Source organism: Rattus rattus, chromosome 5, assembly GCF_011064425.1.
Source record: "Rattus rattus isolate New Zealand chromosome 5, Rrattus_CSIRO_v1, whole genome shotgun sequence".
NCBI lineage: Eukaryota > Metazoa > Chordata > Mammalia > Rodentia > Muridae > Rattus > Rattus rattus.
Genome location: NC_046158.1, coordinates 6,992,307 through 7,009,035, shown reverse-complemented (window position 1 = coordinate 7,009,035; position 16,729 = coordinate 6,992,307). Strand labels below are relative to the sequence as shown.

Here is a 16,729-nt window from a genome sequence, read left to right as displayed (position 1 = left end):
GCACACTGCTAGTCAGAAAGCTCCCGGGACGCAAAGGCCTCCTAAGAGCAGCAGAGTGTGGCTCTTCTCCAGCCCGGGGGATGTTGGTGCTAACCCATGGCTCCTCCAGCTCAGCTACAGAGAAAATGTGTCCTGAGGGACAGAAAGAGGTGCAGTGGGCAAAGACACTGCTGCCAGGGACCCAGTGCTGGAGAGAGAAGACTGCTCTCACACGTTTGCTTCTGGTGTGTGTGTGTGTGTGTGTGTGTGTGTGTGTGTGTGTGTGTGTGTGTGACACTGCTGCCAGGGACCCAGTGCTGGAGAGAGAAGACTGACTCTCACACGTATGCTTCTGAGTGTGTGTGTGTGTGTGTGTGTGTGTGTGTGTGTGTGTGTGTGTGTGTGTGTGTGTCACTGCTGCCAGGGACCCAGTGCTGGAGAGAAGACTGACTCTCACACGTTTGCTTCTGAGTGTGTGTGTGTGTGTGTGTGTGTGTGTGTGTGTGTGTGTGTGTGTGTGTGTGTGTGTGACACTGCTGCCAGGGACCCAGTGCTGGAGAGAAGACTGACTCTCACACGTTTGCTTCTGAGAGTGTGGGGGGCGGGGGGTAGTGCCCTCTGAAGACTCAAAGCCTGGCTAATGTCTCTCTGGATGTAGCCTGAGAACCTCTTCCTTTGGCCAATGCTGTTCAGTGCTCTAAGTCTGTCTGTCCAAAGCAAGGGCCCTCCCTCTTTCTCCAGTGCAATGGCTGCCTGTGTTAAAAGCCATCTCTTGTGAGATTGAGCACTTGACGACATGGGACTACATTTGCTAGGTCCCAGGTTTTTCTTACTGCTAAGCACAGCTTGGGGGTAACATGGAGGGACATGTGGCCTCCCTCCTTGTGGCCCTCTTACTGCACTTCCCTTCAAGTGCTGCCCATGTGTGTCTGTGAAGGGGCTGGGCAAGGAGCAGCCGAAACCATTAGAGAGCGCAGGGGACCATTTTCACTCAACAGCCTAGTCCTTTACCCCCAGCTTCAGAGAACAGAAGTGTCCCCAGGCAAAACCAGGAGTCTAGTTGTCACCTGGCCCTGCTGCAGCTCCAGCTTTACATTATGGTTGCCGTTCCCAGCTTGCCTATGCGCAGCTCGTACACCCTGGTCTGTACTTAGCAGGTGCCTGAGTTACCTAAGGGACAGGGGTGTGTTTGGGCTCACAGCTCAGTGTCACAGTGAGTAGTGATGGGAAAGTCACAGCGGCAGGAGCTCGAGGCAGTGGTCACTGCATGCAGTCAGGAAGCAGAGAGCAATGACTTCTGGGGCTCAGCTCACTTTTTTTTTTCTTTTTTTCCGGAGCTGGGGACGGAACCCAGGGCCTTGCGCTTGCTAGGCAAGCGCTCTACCACTGAGCTAAATCCCCAACCCCAGCTCACTCTTTCCTTTTTAGACAGTCCAGGACCCCAGCCCTGGCAATGGTGCCGCCCACAGTAAATGGGTCTTTCCACCCCTCCTAGCCTAATCAGACATGCACAAAGGCCTGAGTCCCCTTAGGTCTCATTAAGCTGACAATTAAGATTAACCATCACCTGTGTTGCCTCAACCTAAAGACCTCCAGGGACTGGGAAACCTGGGGTGTGTCTGACACTTTCCGCACCAACCATTCTTCCTTCCAGGTCCCCGAAGTCACTGGATGCTCTGGAGTCAGCCCAGTCAGAAGAGGAAGTGGATGAACTGTCCCTCATTGACCACAATGAAATCATGGCCAGGCTGACACTGAAGCAAGAGGTGAGGATTCCCCAAACCTGGATCTTATAACCACCAACCAAGAGGGAAGGGGAAGCAGAGAAATGCTCCAGTGGGGAGACCTGAGTCAGGCAGCGCCTCAGCTCTTGGGTCCCAGCTAAAAAGGGCTCCTGGAGAAAGCTCACTGTCCCTTTCTTTCCAGAAGTGAACTTGGCCCTTACAAAGCCTCTTTGAGCCTCAAGCAGGTACTTCTGAGGGCATTGCAAGGCTCAGTGTAGCCTGTACAAGAAGCAGTGTGAGGCATGTGTGTGCTCTTAGTAACACAGCCAGCCCCTCCCTCTTCTGGTCTCTGCCCGTTAAGAAAATGGGGCATAGATGCTGATCTGTGCCTTGTTTGAGGAGCCTTAGTGATAAACACCCAGACATGTCATGAGAGAGGAAGAAACTGGCCCCAAGAGCTTTCCTCTTCTCTGTACGTTCTGGGAACTTGGGTTAGTGGACATCTCGGCCCCTGAGTAGCTCTGCATCTGGGGACTGGGTTGATGGTTGTAACATACAGACATAGGAAAGGTACTCCCCTATGCAATTCCTGGGCCATCCTGAGCAGCTTCCTAGGCCATCAGGCTGCTGGTAGGCTTAGCAGAATCTAGGCAGAACCTCTGCAGAAAGAAAAGCTAAATTCCTCTGGAAAACAGGGTCATGAACATAGCCAACCTTGTCCCGGGTGGGAAGCCCAGAGCACTCAGAACTCTGAAGTTCAGATGGAAATATCTGTCCATGGGGTGCGCAGATAGGACATTGGCTCTGTCTTCCTCAGAGTCCCAGCCCCACCTACAGCTCCGTCACTAGACCAGACTAAAACTCGTTTGCCTGTGGAAAGAGTTGGTCTTCCACTAGCAGCTGGGTTTGGTTACCTTGTAAACATCCTATGTCATGAGCAGTCTTGTGATGTTTTACACTCTACTAGTGAAGTCCTCCTGAGAGCAGCCTGTGGGGTATGTCCCTGCAGATGAATCCTACTTCCACCTTGGAAAGGAGCTAAACCCAAAGGTAGCTGCAGGTGTGGAGAGACACAAGCCTGCATATCATCTTCCTGTCTCCTAGGCTTAGGGACTGCCTTTTTCCTCTGGAATCTCACCTTTCGGGGTGAGCCACGAGGTGGAGATAGGGTGGAAACCATAGTGCTCTGACCCCATGTGGCCTCTGGAAAGTGATGTACCCTGGTGCTCACAGCATCTGGACAGCTTCCTTAATGCCCAGTACCATCTACAGAATCCATGGGAGCAGGTGGCTGCAGATGCTGTCTGTGTGCACAGTGCTGCTGCTGCTGCTGCTGAGCTGAGGGGAACAGAAGGGGCTCGGGGACCCTGAAGCATGGGGAGTTCATCACCTCAGCCTTGCCTCATGCTCTTTTACTCCAGGGTGATGATGGACCAGATGTTCGTGGAGGTTCAGGAGACATCTTACTGGTCCATGCTACTGAGACAGACAGAAAAGGTATGGCAGCTCGCACTGTGCTGGATTTGTGTCCCACCAAAGGCATCACATAACCACTGTACTGCCATCTTTCTGAGTTGAACTTTGGGCCTGATGGTACCAGGGAAGAGGAAGGAGAGGCTGGCTCTGGAGACCCTGATCCTGTCAAAACTGCACCAGGCATGTCCTCTCTTGGTGCAAGACAATGATGCCCTTGGCCCTACGAGCCTCCCGAGGGGAGGACAGTCAGTGGTACCTACTGTGTGCTCCAAGGGTAGCCCACTGACAATGACATGCTCGACCATGGTATGAAAGTTAAAGCAACCACAGTGGCACGCACCTAGGATGCTGGTACTCAGAAGGCTAAACCTGGAGTCAGACACTTTCTTTAAAATATACCCTTTACAGTAGCACAGGGCAGCCCCTTCTACCCTTCCCTATAGTTGAGCCATTCTTTTCTTCAACATATTTAGTTCACATAGTTAACTAACAAACTCCTAGGAACAAAAGTTGTTGTCCAAGACCTGGCCCAACCTTGCCATCCTCTCTGCATCCTGACCATCTGAGCAGGCTGAGAGGCAGAGGCCAGGCCTAGGCTGGGAATCACTTGTTAAGTAGGCTGTGCCTGCAGAAGAACCAGCCATTCATAAAGCTCTGTATGGAAGGAGACTGGGCATTCCGTGAGCTGGTCTCAGAGCAAGGCACCAGTGGCCCAGGTCGGGCAAGGCCTACCCCGCCCTGTCCCGCCCGCCTCCAGGAGGCTGCTGAGCCCACTGCATGCTACAGCCAGCTTCTTCTTCTTTTTCCTTCTTTTCTTTTTTGAGACAGGGTGTGTTCCACAGAGCCTCTGCCTACATATTTCTAAAGGACTTAAAAGGGGCAGGGCATACTCACACATGCCTTTAATCTCAGAATTTGGGAAGCAGGCAGATCTGTAAGATTCCAGGGCTGTATGGAGAGACCCTGGAACCAATCCTCAGCGCTCGGGAGGCAGAGACAGGCAGATCCCTGTGAGTCCAAGGGCAGCCTGGTCTACAGAGGACAGCCAGGGCTACACAGAGAAACCTTGTCTCAGAAAAACTAGAAAGGAAGGAAGGAAAAGAAATTCTGAAAAGTTAGTTAAACTATAGGTAAAATCACCCTAGACTTAAAACCCTAACCCAACCAGCTTGCGTTTGTTTGTTTTAAATGACTAGAACCCAAAGTAAATACAAAGTTCTATGAAATTCTGAAGTAAGAGAATAGTGTAAAAACCGTTTAGCTGGCAGAAACTGAAAGGGGAAGCCTTCATACAAGCTTACCTTTATCTGAACCCTCGGCCATCTTCACCCTTTTCTCCTAGCCATGACAGGAAGGCAGTCTCAGACACTGTTGGAAGCCTGCCACAACCTCACAGCTCTGGGACAGCCTGTTCTCTTGGGCCTTGGTTTCCTGACCTTTTAGGGGTGGAGGTACAGGCAGTGTCCAGGGCTTGTTCAGTAGCACCTCAGGACATCCTGGCAAAGTAGCCGTTTTCACCTCATTTTTATCTAGAAGTGGGGCTAGGATGTGGGCTGCCTTCTGGCCTAGTCATGTAAGGCTAACTCCCCTGCCCTGCCAGCTGCAGCCAGCTGTAGCCAGGCCAAAGGGCTCTCTGACAGGGACCCAAAAGCTTTCTGGTCTTCCCATTGGGTCTGCTGGAGGAAGACTTTTGAACGGAAGTTTCAATAGGATTTGAGGTCCCTGCAGAATCAGATTTGGCGTTACCTAGGCGTCTTACCAGAAACAGAGGCCTTGAGCTACATCAGAGTGGACACAGTGCCCGTGGCAGATGGCAAAGTTCTTCAGGCAGGTGGTTCCCTGCACCAGTGGTATATGAGTGACTCAAAGGCCCTGGGAGGCTTCATGGCTCAGCTGTGACAAGCAGGGCTAAGCCATTTAGACAGGTAAGCAGGAAGGATGGCACACTTGTCATTACATAGCCTTTCTCTCAGGTGGCACTGTGAGAAGTGTGGACGGGGCCAGGTTGGGGATGTTGGGCCCAAGCTCAGATCCTGCCCCTTCCTTGGGACCTGTGTCCTAAATTGTTACTTGACCCCCAAGCTTCCATTCCTCTGAAGGCCACTGGGGACAAGGGGGCCTTAACCAAGACAGCCCTGTGAGCACTGTAGCGTTTGGCTCCAGCTCCCACCCACACGCCAGGTGAAACCAGAGCCCACAACCAGCTTATGCGAAGAGCTCTAGTCCAGCAAGCCCGGGCACAGCACCACCATCCTTGTGTCTGGCATACTCTTCCCTCCCCGACACACATTGGCCTGGAACTCACTCTGTAGACCAGGCTGGCTTCAAACTCACAGATCCTTCTGCCTCTGCCTCCCAAGTGCTGGGATTAAAGGTGTGCGTCACTGCTGCCCGGCAAGTCTGACCTACTCTTTTTCGCGAACGTGAGTTTCTTTACCTGCCTGCCTGGTGCTCACCAGCACATTAGAACACACCCTGCAAGAGGCCACTGGCTCCTGGCAGTTCCCTGCATTTGCACCCTGGTTCCAGAGACAGCTGCCCTAGCTCTGCTCTTTCTAGAACAGTGAGTCGGCTGGGTAGAATACGGCTGTGAGGCTGAGCACAGCACAGGGATCAAATGCAAGCACAGTGTGATGGCAGGACATGCCACTCAGGGCCTTGAGACCCCTCCACCCCAGCAATTGGAGAGGTATGAGAAAAGGTCGGGGAGGATGCTCTGCACCCGGAAAGTGAAACTCAAGACACTACAGTGCTGCACCAGCCATGCAGTGAGCTTTCCCAGGGCCAGTGTGGTACAGCACAGCCATCCTTGTGCTAGCCCACTCTGTCTCCCATGACATCCTATGCCTACTGTCTAAGCATGGGAAATGTCACAACAGTAAACAGGGCTCTAGGACTTTAGAGAGGCAGGGGTCATTAGCTGGTAACACCCTTTCCCTTTGGAAGGCTGGTGCTACCAGGCTGAGGCCTCCAGCAACTGGGTTTGGGGGTCACAGCCGCCCTTACCCTTTGTGAGCAGCAAGGTACCACTGAGCCTCAGCACACAGCCACCTCAGCCGCCCCTGGGGACTTAGAATAGAATTTCCCCAAATTGTTTAATTACTGGATCCTGTTATCTAAAATACTGCCTCTGGTTTAACAAGAACCTGCTGGCTGGCAAGTTTGGACTGCTCTCTCTGCCCATAGCAGTGAGGAGTCAGTGAGCCACTGGGCCGTGGGGCAGCATCTGTGCTAATCTGGGGGTGGCACAATCCAGAGCCACTATACCTAGATCTCTGCCCCTTACCAGCACAGGGGTCCCTGAGTAAATGAAGTTTGTTTTCTGCACTGAGCCTCAGGCCCTCCCACAGCTAGGTCCCCCCCATGCTTGTAAGATGACAGACCTAGGACCCTCCCTGGCTCTCCCTGGCCAGGCTCTTGGAGAGGACTCCTCATGATGCCCATGCTGTAAGGCACAGCCCACACCCTGAGCCTTGCCTACATGGTTTCTTTGCTCCCTGCAGACCTGGTACTGTACTGTGAAGCCTTCCTGACCACCTACAGGACCTTCATCAGCCCTGAGGAGCTCATCAAGAAGCTGCAGTGCCGATATCCTTCCCCGCCTGCGGCCTCGGCCTGGGTGACTTACTGTCTCCGCAGCAGTCACTGAGGAGACTGAGGCTGAGCATGTTGAAGTGACCAAGCTTGTGTAGTGCCATCAGCCCTGGGGCTCTCAGCCCTTCCCAGGTTAGCTGCACCCAGCCTGTTCATGGAGGCACTGCTCCCTCAAGACTGTGGGGCCCCAGTTCCCACCCCAACCAGCCATATCCCAGCACTGACTCACAGAATGGCTGAGGAAAATGTGGAATGGCATAGAGAGCCTGGAATGGGGTCTGCCGCACTGTTGAGGATGGGTGGGACCACTGGGTAACTTTGGAAAGGAAAGACTGAGAAGGCTGAGAGAAGGAAGGAGGTGGGTGGCCCTCCTGGGGGCTTCCTACAGGGTCTCACACTGAGCCCTGAGTATCTAGCTGGTGGGGACCTGTGGACTTAAGAGTGGAACAGTCTTAAGAGAAGAAAACTCAGCCAGGTATTGTGCACACGGTTGATCCAGTGCTCAGGAGGCAGAGGCGGGCTGATCCCTTAGTTCAAAGCCAGCCTGGTCTTCAGAGTGAGTTCCAGGACAGTCAGGGCTACACAGAAAAGCCCTGTCTTACTAAACCAAAAGGAGTAGGAGGAAGATAAAGGATGAGGAGGGTAGGAGGGAGGGAGAGAAAGAGAAGAAAAAACTAAGTGCCTTCATGGCAGACTTGGCCCCTCCTGCCTGCCGTGGTCATCTAGCCCTGGTCCTCCACCACAGCAGCCCTGGCCCCTCCTGCCTGCCGTGGTCATCTAGCCCTGGTCCTCCACCACAGGACCACAGGTCCTCCACCACAGTTACACTTTGCCCACCCCAGAATTTACCCTTGGGGATTGCTACCCCTGTTAGTGGACAAGACCCTATCTGTGGTCTTGAAAGAACCCACTTTTGTTGCCTGTTCCTCTTTCTCTGTCCTTGGCCTACCTGGAATCCAGCTACGAGGCCACCTCCCAGCCACATGGCCTGTGACTGCCATCTGCTGGACAGCTGCTGTCACTGGGCAGCTCTCCACATTCCCGTGGGGCTCCTGTACACCTTCTCTGCTCAGTCTGACCCTGACTAACCGTGGCCTGTCCCTTTTTGTGGACTCTGAGCACCAGCTAGAGCCTGGCCTCACTGAAATGTCAGTTACATCTGCCAGGAACATGTCAAACCTGACATGCATTTACATGTGGGGTCCACATTTACGTGGGGGCCATTTTTATTCTATTGTATAATGGCACCCTTAAAATGGAGAATGTGCAACTGACCTGCATGTTCCCACCTCCAACCTCTACGGCCAGGTCAGTTTCTCAGCCCTTCCCCATTAGCCTCGGCTAGCAAGTCCATGGAGGCATTTCCTCTCAAATCCTGGGGCAGTGCTTTCCTGGGGCCCAGGCAGACTGTCCATTCGATGTGGCTCCCCTTGAACGCCAAAACTCAGATCAGGCATCATTGGGGGATGAGCAAGGATGTGGCAAGTGGGTGGGGACAGGACAGCAGCAGGAAGCAGTCATCTCCAGAGTAGACCCCAGCTTCAGCAGTCAGCTGAGGGCTGCCATGGGCCTAGGGGAACACCTGGGGGTCTACTGGCCCCAGAAGGATGAACCAGCCTGACTTTCCAAGGCACAAGTTCCCAAGAATATCCATACCATTGTGGCCATGTAGTTGGAAAAAAGCTCTTCAGATGGAAGCCCATAGAATGGAGAGGGAGGCCTTTTGGGCCTGTTCACTCTCTGGGCCCACAGGGTCCTGCTCCCTTCCAACACCATGACCCTCAGTATGATGGCACTCAGGTCCAACACACAGACAACATGGATGGTGCCAGAGTCAGTCCTGCAAACCAGAAGGCAGCATTCAGGAACAGCCTCTGAAGCCAGTAGCCCAGGCTAGACTGTGGCTTTTGCACAATCCCGCTGCACACAGGACAGCCCTTTGCTTCTATAAGCTAAGCCTTCACTCACAGGGTTCCCAGCACATGTGTGGGGGTGGGGTAAAATTAGCATTGCATGCGGATCCTGCCTGTGGACCTTAACCCACACTTCACGTACGAGAAGTTCTCTCCCTTTGCTGACACATTCAAGAAGCGAGTGAGCAAGAACACATTCTTCGTGCTGGTGCGGGTGGTGGACGAGCTCTGGTGAGTGCCTTGCCCCAGGTTCGCAGGAGTGGTTGCAGATGTTCAAGCCTGTGTGCAGGCCGCCAGCAAGCCAGAGGGATGCCGGCTTCCTCACCTGGATTGGACAACCATTGCATTCCACTCACTGTTGAGGGGGGAGGAGGTATGTGCCCTAATACAGACTTCTGCCCACTGGTTCCATTGCTTCCTCCCAGCTCTGAGAGGAACAGACCCTACAGACCAAGGTAGGGGTGGATGTTAGGTCTGGAGTTCCTTGCAGGATGAGTCCCTGCCCCATCGGGGACTCTTCTCCCTATGCTATCTTATGACTAGTTCACAGCAAGACACACTCATAGCAGCACAGTGGGGCCAAGTGGGGGCTGGATGTGTGGAAGAGGCTGCTCTCCACCACTCCTGCTATTTCCATACTTAGTCAAGCCTGTTCTGGGTGTGCCACCTCTGAATGCTTGCCCTCCAGTGTCATCTCGCCCTTATATGGTGGCTATATAATGTTCAGGTAAGGAATGGAGGAGCTCAGTGGAGATGACAGTCTTCCACAGATGCCTGTCTGGCATCGCATCACTGTGTGTTAGACCAGGAACTTCCCCAAGGCAGAGAGCAGCAAGTGTGTTGAGTGAGTTGGCAGAGGCCTGCTGCAGAAACGCTATCCCAGCGCTGTGGAGGCTCTGAGTGGCATCCTCAGCTGGGCCCTGGCCTGCCTTTCACTGAGTGCCCTTGACCCTTAGCCTGGTGGAGCTGACAGAGGAGATCCTGAAGCTGCTGATGGAGTTAGTCTTCCGCCTAGTGTGCAGTGGAGAGCTCAGCTTGGCCAGAGTACTCCGAAAGAACATTCTGGACAAGGTGGACCAGAAGAAGCTGCTCAGGTGTGCCCATTCCGACCAGCCTTTGGCAGCCAGGGGTGTTGCAGCCAGGTGAGGAACCAGTATCTCAGCCAGCTCCACATTGTAGGTCGGAGCCAAGCCCAGCATCCACCTTGCCCCACAGCCCTGTTAATCACAGGTGCCTCAGGGACAGACCCTGAGTACCTGTGACTGGGCCTCTCCCCACAGTCCATGTAGAGCAAGGAATCCCACGTTGCCAAAAAAAAAAAAAAGCAAATGGAGCTGGGAAGGCAGGAGATGACTGCACTGGGCTTCGGTCAGCCCTGGACTTTCCCAGCACTGATGCTTCCTCCTGTACCATCCTGGCTTCCTATAGGCCTGGGAAGTCTCTCCTGCTCTTTGCCTAGCTGGTGGGGGTGTGGAAGGTGGAAGGTGAGGAGCAGAGTCAGGGGATGAAGGAGGCCAGACACCCTGAGTGTAGCCCTGCCTCAACCTTGCTTCTCATGCTGTGTTCCAGGCCAGGAACCTTGCATGATTTCCACAGCCACGAGATAGCTGAACAGCTGACACTGCTGGATGCCGAGCTTTTCTATAAGATAGAGGTATGACTGAGTGGCCCTGCAAGGAAGGCAGCTAGCTCTCTGCCTGGAAGCTATTGATGGCTGTCCCTATGGAGAGCCCCACACCCAGACGCAGGAGCACCAGAGACTACAGTGCTGACTATTCTGTTTCCACACAGATTCCCGAAGTTTTGCTTTGGGCCAAAGAGCAGAATGAAGAGAAGAGCCCCAATCTGACCCAGTTCACAGAGCACTTCAACAACATGTCCTACTGGTGAGGAGCTACAGCACATGCTCAGGTGGCATGGGTGGCACAATCTAGGCTTCCTTGGCAGAGAGGTTGAATGGTCAGTCTTGGATCTTTCCAGAGTCTAAGCACTAGCCTTGAACTGTGGGAAGCCGAGAGAAGGCAGAGCTGATTGAGGTAGCACCATAGACTCTGTCGGGATTGATTAGTAATGTCTGCCCTGACTGACTGACTGACTGACTGACTGACTGACTGACTGACTGACTGACTGACTGCAAGGAGAAGGTACCCTTTCACCATTGTTGCTCATTGCCTGTCTCCACAGTTACTTTAAGGCATTAACTCACCTGATTGGTTGATAGAGACCAACTGCTTAGCAAAGGAGTAGATTGTTGTGGCTTTAATTTGGGGGGACGAGTTTGTCTCTCTACATAGCCCTAGCTGTTCTTAAACTCAGAGATCCACTTGCCTCTGCCCTGTGCACTACCACCTAGCTTGTGTCTGGATTCTTAAGGCAAAATGAAGGCAGCAGTGTGTCTATCAGCTAGTCACTTTGCCATTTCAAGATTAGACCAGGTGCCTCCACCTCCTACTACATTGGCCCTGCCCCACATGGCTGCCATGGCCCTAGGGAAAGGCCTTGTTGTTTCTCTGTGTTGTTGGCATGGGAAGCACCGGCCCTCAGCAGTAGCCACCACTCCAACCTGAGTGTCCTGGCTTCTAGGGTAGTTAGGAGCTACTTACCTTTTGGAGCCATGGTCTCTGACATGTCCCTGACACAGGTGCTCTTGATGGGATAGGAGAGGACTGAGGCCAAGGTCAACAGAAGACATGAGGCTTGCCTTGGGTTTCAGCCTCAGTTACTACTAAGGTTCTGAGTTTCCATCCCCATCAACTGTCAGAGTGGTTTCCTACTCCTGTGTCAGCTGGTTTCTGAGTCAGCAGCAAGGCCCATGATGCGGTTCCCTGCTGAAAAGTTGTTTCAGTCCCTAAGTCCTCTGCAGAAGGAAGCCTGTTCCAGACCCCGAGATCAGGGACCAGGCTCGGGCTTGGGCTGTGGGCCCCTGGTGGGTAAGAACTCGTGATACTGGCACAGGGGTCACACGTGTCTCGTCTACCAGGGCCACTGAGCCTGTGGAGCGTGGTCTCTCAGCTGCTGCCTGCCTGCCTTTTCCTGCAGGGTGCGGTCCGTCATCATGCTGCAGGAGAAGGCCCAGGACCGGGAGAGGCTGCTCCTGAAGTTCATCAAGATCATGAAGGTAGCAAACAGGCTCAACGCCCAGAGCTCTCCTGCTGCCTCGGGGGGCTGGAGCCTCAGCCCCACACTGCCCTACCCTTCCCCTCACCATCGCCTCTCCTCATAGCACCTGCGCAAGCTCAACAATTTCAACTCCTACCTGGCCATCCTCTCCGCGCTGGACTCAGCCCCCATCCGCAGACTGGAGTGGCAGCGACAGACCTCAGAGGTGGGCAGTGGGAAGTAGCCTGGGCAGGCTGGGCAGGGCCTGAGCAAGACAAGGCAGGGGTCCCCATCTGGCCACTCATCTCTCGTGTGACCGGGACTGCTGCCTACCCAGCGTCAGACCCTGGTGCCTGCTCTCTCCAGTCAGCAGGTCCAGGGACTTTCATGGTTGGTTGTGGGGTTGTCACCTGTCTCTGTCCCTGGGCCTCAGGTTCACCTGTAGAGTCTACTCTTTAACCCATTCATCCAAAGTGGGCTCTGGGCTCAGCACTGCATTGGGCCTGCTGTGTGGGCAAGATGACGGACAAGTGAGCTCCTGAGAAGGGCACGTGCTCTTGCCACCCACAGAGCGTGTCACACAGGCCTGAGGCCCTCTGCCAGAGGTTAGCCGACACCATTAACAGCAGTCCACAGGGCCTGAGTCTGGCATGTTGTGGCATCAGCACCTATCACTAACCCATCCATCTCCTGCAGGGCCTGGCTGAGTACTGCACGTTGATTGACAGCTCATCCTCCTTCCGAGCCTACCGGGCTGCCCTCTCAGAGGTGGAACCTCCATGTATCCCATACCTGTGAGTTGTCTCTCTCCCACAGCGACCCAGTCACCACGCCTGACAGTACAGACATCTTGGTCCCCTCTGTCAGTTTTACTGGGTTTTGATGTTTTCATCTTTAATATATATTTTGTGTGTGTGTGTGTGTGTGTGTGTGTGTGTGTGTGTGTGTGTCCCCGCATGTATATGTGTGCCTGACTGTATATGTATGTACTGTGTATGGGAAAGAATGGGATTCCCTGGAACTGGAGTTAGCAGTAGTTATGAGTGGCCATGTGGGTGTTGGGAACCAAACCCAAGTCTTCTGCAAAGGCAGTGAGCACACTTAGCTGCTGAGCCAACTCCAGCCGCCAGCTTGCCTTTCGAGATCTGACTGCTCAGTTAACAGTCGACCTTAGCAACCACAGCCCTGTCTGACTCTGCAGCCAGGCCAGCCTCACAGCCCTGCATAGAGGATTTACAAGTACTCCATGTTTGTCAATCCTGAGCTGATCCTTAAGGGATCCACAGGGTAGAGTTGGCTGTGGACTGGAAGACCGCATGTGCCCTGGCCCGCTCTGGGGCCAGCAGCTGCCTGTCGTGGGCCAGCACATAGCTACCTCCTGACTCTCCCTAATACAGCAACTGCCTTCTGCCTTTGTCCCCCTCAGAGGTCTGATCCTGCAAGACCTGACGTTCGTCCACCTGGGAAACCCAGACTACATAGACGGGAAGGTCAACTTCTCCAAGCGGTGGCAGCAGTTCAACATCCTGGACAGCATGCGCTGTTTCCAGCAGGTGTAAGTGCTGGCCGGTACCAGCCGGCTCTGCTGCAGGGACGGCACGGCCAAGAGAGGCCAGAGCCCGCATCTGTGGGATGGAATTTAGTCCCTGCTCCCTAGGGTTTTTCCAGGACAATATGGGGAGATTCACATAAAGGACTCAAAGGACTGCTGGCCTGGCCCTGTGGTGGCAGCCAGCTTGTCCTCCAGTTACAAGTCAGGAAGCAGGTACTCCCCAGGTCACAAGAAGGAGGCTGTCAATCCAGCCTCCCTGGCAGAAGGGGTAGGCAACGTCACCCTACTCAGCATGGTCTACATGTGTCATGTCCCGGATGGATCCGCTCAGGGAACCACTGGGAAGCCAGGCTTCCATGAGGAGCTGCAGGAACAGTGCTGGCTGGAAGCCAGAGCTCAGTCTGCCTTCTGGTACTGAGTGCTGTTGTCCCCTGTTAGGTAGCAATGACCCTACCAGGCAGATGACTGTGAGGACCCACCCTGTGAGGTTCCGGCCAAGCTATTCAGCTAGCCCTGGACTTGCTGACTACCCCTCTCCCACCAGGCACTATGAAATCCGGAGAAACGACGACATCATAAACTTCTTCAATGACTTCAGCGACCACCTGGCCGAGGAAGCCCTATGGGAACTCTCTCTGAAGATCAAGCCTAGGAACATAACAAGGCGGAAAACAGACCGCGAAGAGAAGACCTAGGAGCAGGCTGGCTGTGAGGATGCTCAAGCAGCCAGGAGAGGACCTGGACCGTCCCAGCCTCAGAGCCTGTCCATGGCTTGGCTGTGTGGCAGCACCGAGTCTGCCGGCCGGTTTCCTGCCTCCTTCCCTATGGCTAAAGCCCCAGGGTTCACAGTGAGCTGGCTGGCAGGCCTCAGGACTGGCTTGTGTACTGGTGGCCCCTGGTCTGGTTTTGTTTTCTGTTTTCTGTCGATGCTCCGTCCTGTTCCCTACTGTCCCCTCCAACAGGGAGCAGAAGAAACCTGAGCAGCAGACCGGGGGAGTGGCCGGCTTCCTTCCTCCCTCCCAAGGCTGCCTTGGCCTTCTTAAGTGGCAGATAAGTAGAGGCCCCAGGGCCCTTGGGTAGACCGCCCTCCAGGGTACCTGGAGCAGAGGAGATAGGGCTGGGAGGTGGAAGGAGGAGGAAAGGGCCACAGCAGGCAACCCTCACTGTCTGTTTCCTGCCTTTTAGACATGGAGGATGAGGATGTCGACCTGGCGTGAAAGTATCATGGGATAGGCAGCAGCCAGAGCTGACACTTGTCACAGTACTGGCCCCAGCCCTGTCCTGCCAGGCATGGTCCACCAAGGCTCACCTGCTGGACTGACAGCAGCACCAGTTGCACCTTCCACCCTGTTGCCCCACCACTGTCCAGCCCCAGCCCAGCCCACATCAGCGGTTCTCTGGGGGTCAGGAACAGGAGGCAGAAGGGAGAGTTCATGCTGAGCTGGGGCCAAGGCTGTGCTTCCAAGTGGCTCAGAAAGTGAGGATCTTTAGTGACCTAGGGAGAGGCAAGCAGCCTCTCCGTGCTTGCTGTGTGCCTTAAATGCCATCTCCTGTTCCTTCCAGGCCTGTGGGCTTCCCTCCTCCTGTGCCCCACCCCTGGCAGCCAGCAGGGTCCTGGGCCCTTTTTGCTCCCTGGGAATGTCTCCTGTTCCCAAGGCTAAAGAAGCCTAGGATGTGAGGCCTCCAGAGGCTCCTGATTCCAGGCAGGTGGCAGAGCCACCCCTGCTGCTGAGGTTGACAATCTGTTCAGGGCTCAGGACTGGGATCTCCCTGGCCATGGTCCCACGGCCTCACTGTAGGCTGATCGGCAGGGTGCAGGTCAGAATGCAGAGGTGCTGCTGGCCCTGCACCATCCCTCCAGTTCAGGTTTGCATGGACAGGCACCCTCTTCTTCTGGTCATGGGGCTTGGCCAAGTGGATCCCGGGATTTCTGTGCTTCCCAGCCCAGTCGTCAGAGCAGAAGAAAAGACAGCAGCAGCTGCTGGCCGGGTACTAATTTGAAACAGCTGTCACTCTGAACCCCTCCTGGGTTGGTTTTTTGTTTTGTTTTTGTTTTTAAAGCAGCTTTTATCAAATAAGAACTATAGGCCCCTCTTCTGTTTATTTGTGCTGTAAATAGAAAGGGGACATCTGTAAACAGCCCCTTGGCCAGCTCCCTCTGGCAGCAGCCGGTACTGGATTGTTTATGGAGCGTTTGTGGAGTCAGGCTTGTGAACAGTCGCGTGGGTCTTTGGTGTGTTCCTCTTTTACAGGTCCTTTCATTTCAGTCTTTGCTCCTACTTGCTGTCCTTCAGCAGCTCTAGGTGCTGCTGTGTGCGAGTGGAAGCACTGTGCACACGGGGTCTTTCCTCCCAGCGCTTTAGAGGCCCCTGCAGCCTCCCTCTGTAGCACAGGCCAACATAGGCCCAGCCTACTGGTGCTGCAGCCAACAGAGCGGCTCTGTGGTCTGTGTCTACTGGTTCCCAAACATGAGCTGGCTAGAAAGGAAGGCTCTCCTTCCTTCCAGACCAGAAAAGCCAGGCCCTCCTACAATCCTGGGAGCCTTAGGCAGACTAAGTCAAGGGCCAGGGCACATCTGGAGTTTCTGTGTGGGGATGTTGAGGTGCGATGTGTGGGTTTAACTTATTAGCCAGCAGGCTTCCCCAGTCACCTGCCTCTGGCTGCGGCTGAGCCCAGCGTTCCCGCAGCCTGGCTTCCACATGTCTGTTTTTTAGGGGTGGGGGGCTGGGAGAGCTGTGAAGATGGGTCTTTATAGACATACTAAGCAGCATGGACAATTCGGTTCCCAGCAGAGGCCAGCCCTTACCTGTGGATATGGTCTGACCAAGGCTAGGGCAAGCAAACACCATGTCTGACTGACCCTTAAGCCTCCCAGTGTGGCACTGTAATATAACCCCCCACTCACCTGTCGGACAATGCATCTTCCTACAGACAGAACAGCGCGCAATTTTTATATGAAAGAAAAATAAACAGACAAAAGCCCGTCTGATGCCACGTCTGTGTCCAGGCTTTCTCTATCAGGCTGCGTTGGGCCAGTCCCTGCTATGTGTGACCTAGGGGAAGGGAAGTGGGGAAGGGAAGGTGGGCTGAGCTCTGTAAGCACTGGGAGCCCGTGTGCTAGGAGAGGACTGACTCCTGCAAGTTGTCCTCTGACGGCCGCGCACACACTGTCACACACACTGTCATGGGAGTGAGCAGGGGAGGACTAAAGCCCCGGGCCTTGACTCCTCCCCTCACTGCCTCTGCTTCTGAGGGTCGTTCAATCCTGTGTCTTCCGAATTCAAGTGCTGAGAAAGACCAAAGTACCACACCCAAAGGACAGCTCACAGCCAGCACCGGATTCTGAAGAGAGACCTCAGCAGTTAAGAGCACTGGCTGCTCTTCCAGAAGAC

The 16,729-nt window shown here is 54.4% G+C and overlaps 1 protein-coding gene across 2 annotated transcripts in view; it reads left to right on the top strand.

Annotated features, from left to right (window-relative positions):
* Positions 1-16,331, top strand: part of Rapgef1 (Rap guanine nucleotide exchange factor 1) — a 91,044-nt gene extending 74,713 nt beyond the window's left edge. For both annotated transcript variants that reach the window (XM_032902934.1, XM_032902935.1), the window contains 12 exons: positions 1,634-1,745; positions 3,125-3,200; positions 6,683-6,767; positions 8,825-8,917; positions 9,643-9,828; positions 10,256-10,340; positions 10,478-10,572; positions 11,726-11,804; positions 11,910-12,011; positions 12,482-12,579; positions 13,212-13,340; positions 13,882-16,331. In XM_032902934.1, coding sequence (XP_032758825.1) covers positions 1,634-1,745; positions 3,125-3,200; positions 6,683-6,767; positions 8,825-8,917; positions 9,643-9,828; positions 10,256-10,340; positions 10,478-10,572; positions 11,726-11,804; positions 11,910-12,011; positions 12,482-12,579; positions 13,212-13,340; positions 13,882-14,032 — 1,291 coding nt within the window. In that variant the 3' untranslated portion in view covers positions 14,033-16,331. The remainder of the gene's footprint in view (positions 1-1,633; positions 1,746-3,124; positions 3,201-6,682; positions 6,768-8,824; positions 8,918-9,642; positions 9,829-10,255; positions 10,341-10,477; positions 10,573-11,725; positions 11,805-11,909; positions 12,012-12,481; positions 12,580-13,211; positions 13,341-13,881) is intronic.
* Positions 16,332-16,729: the final 398 nt, after the last annotated feature.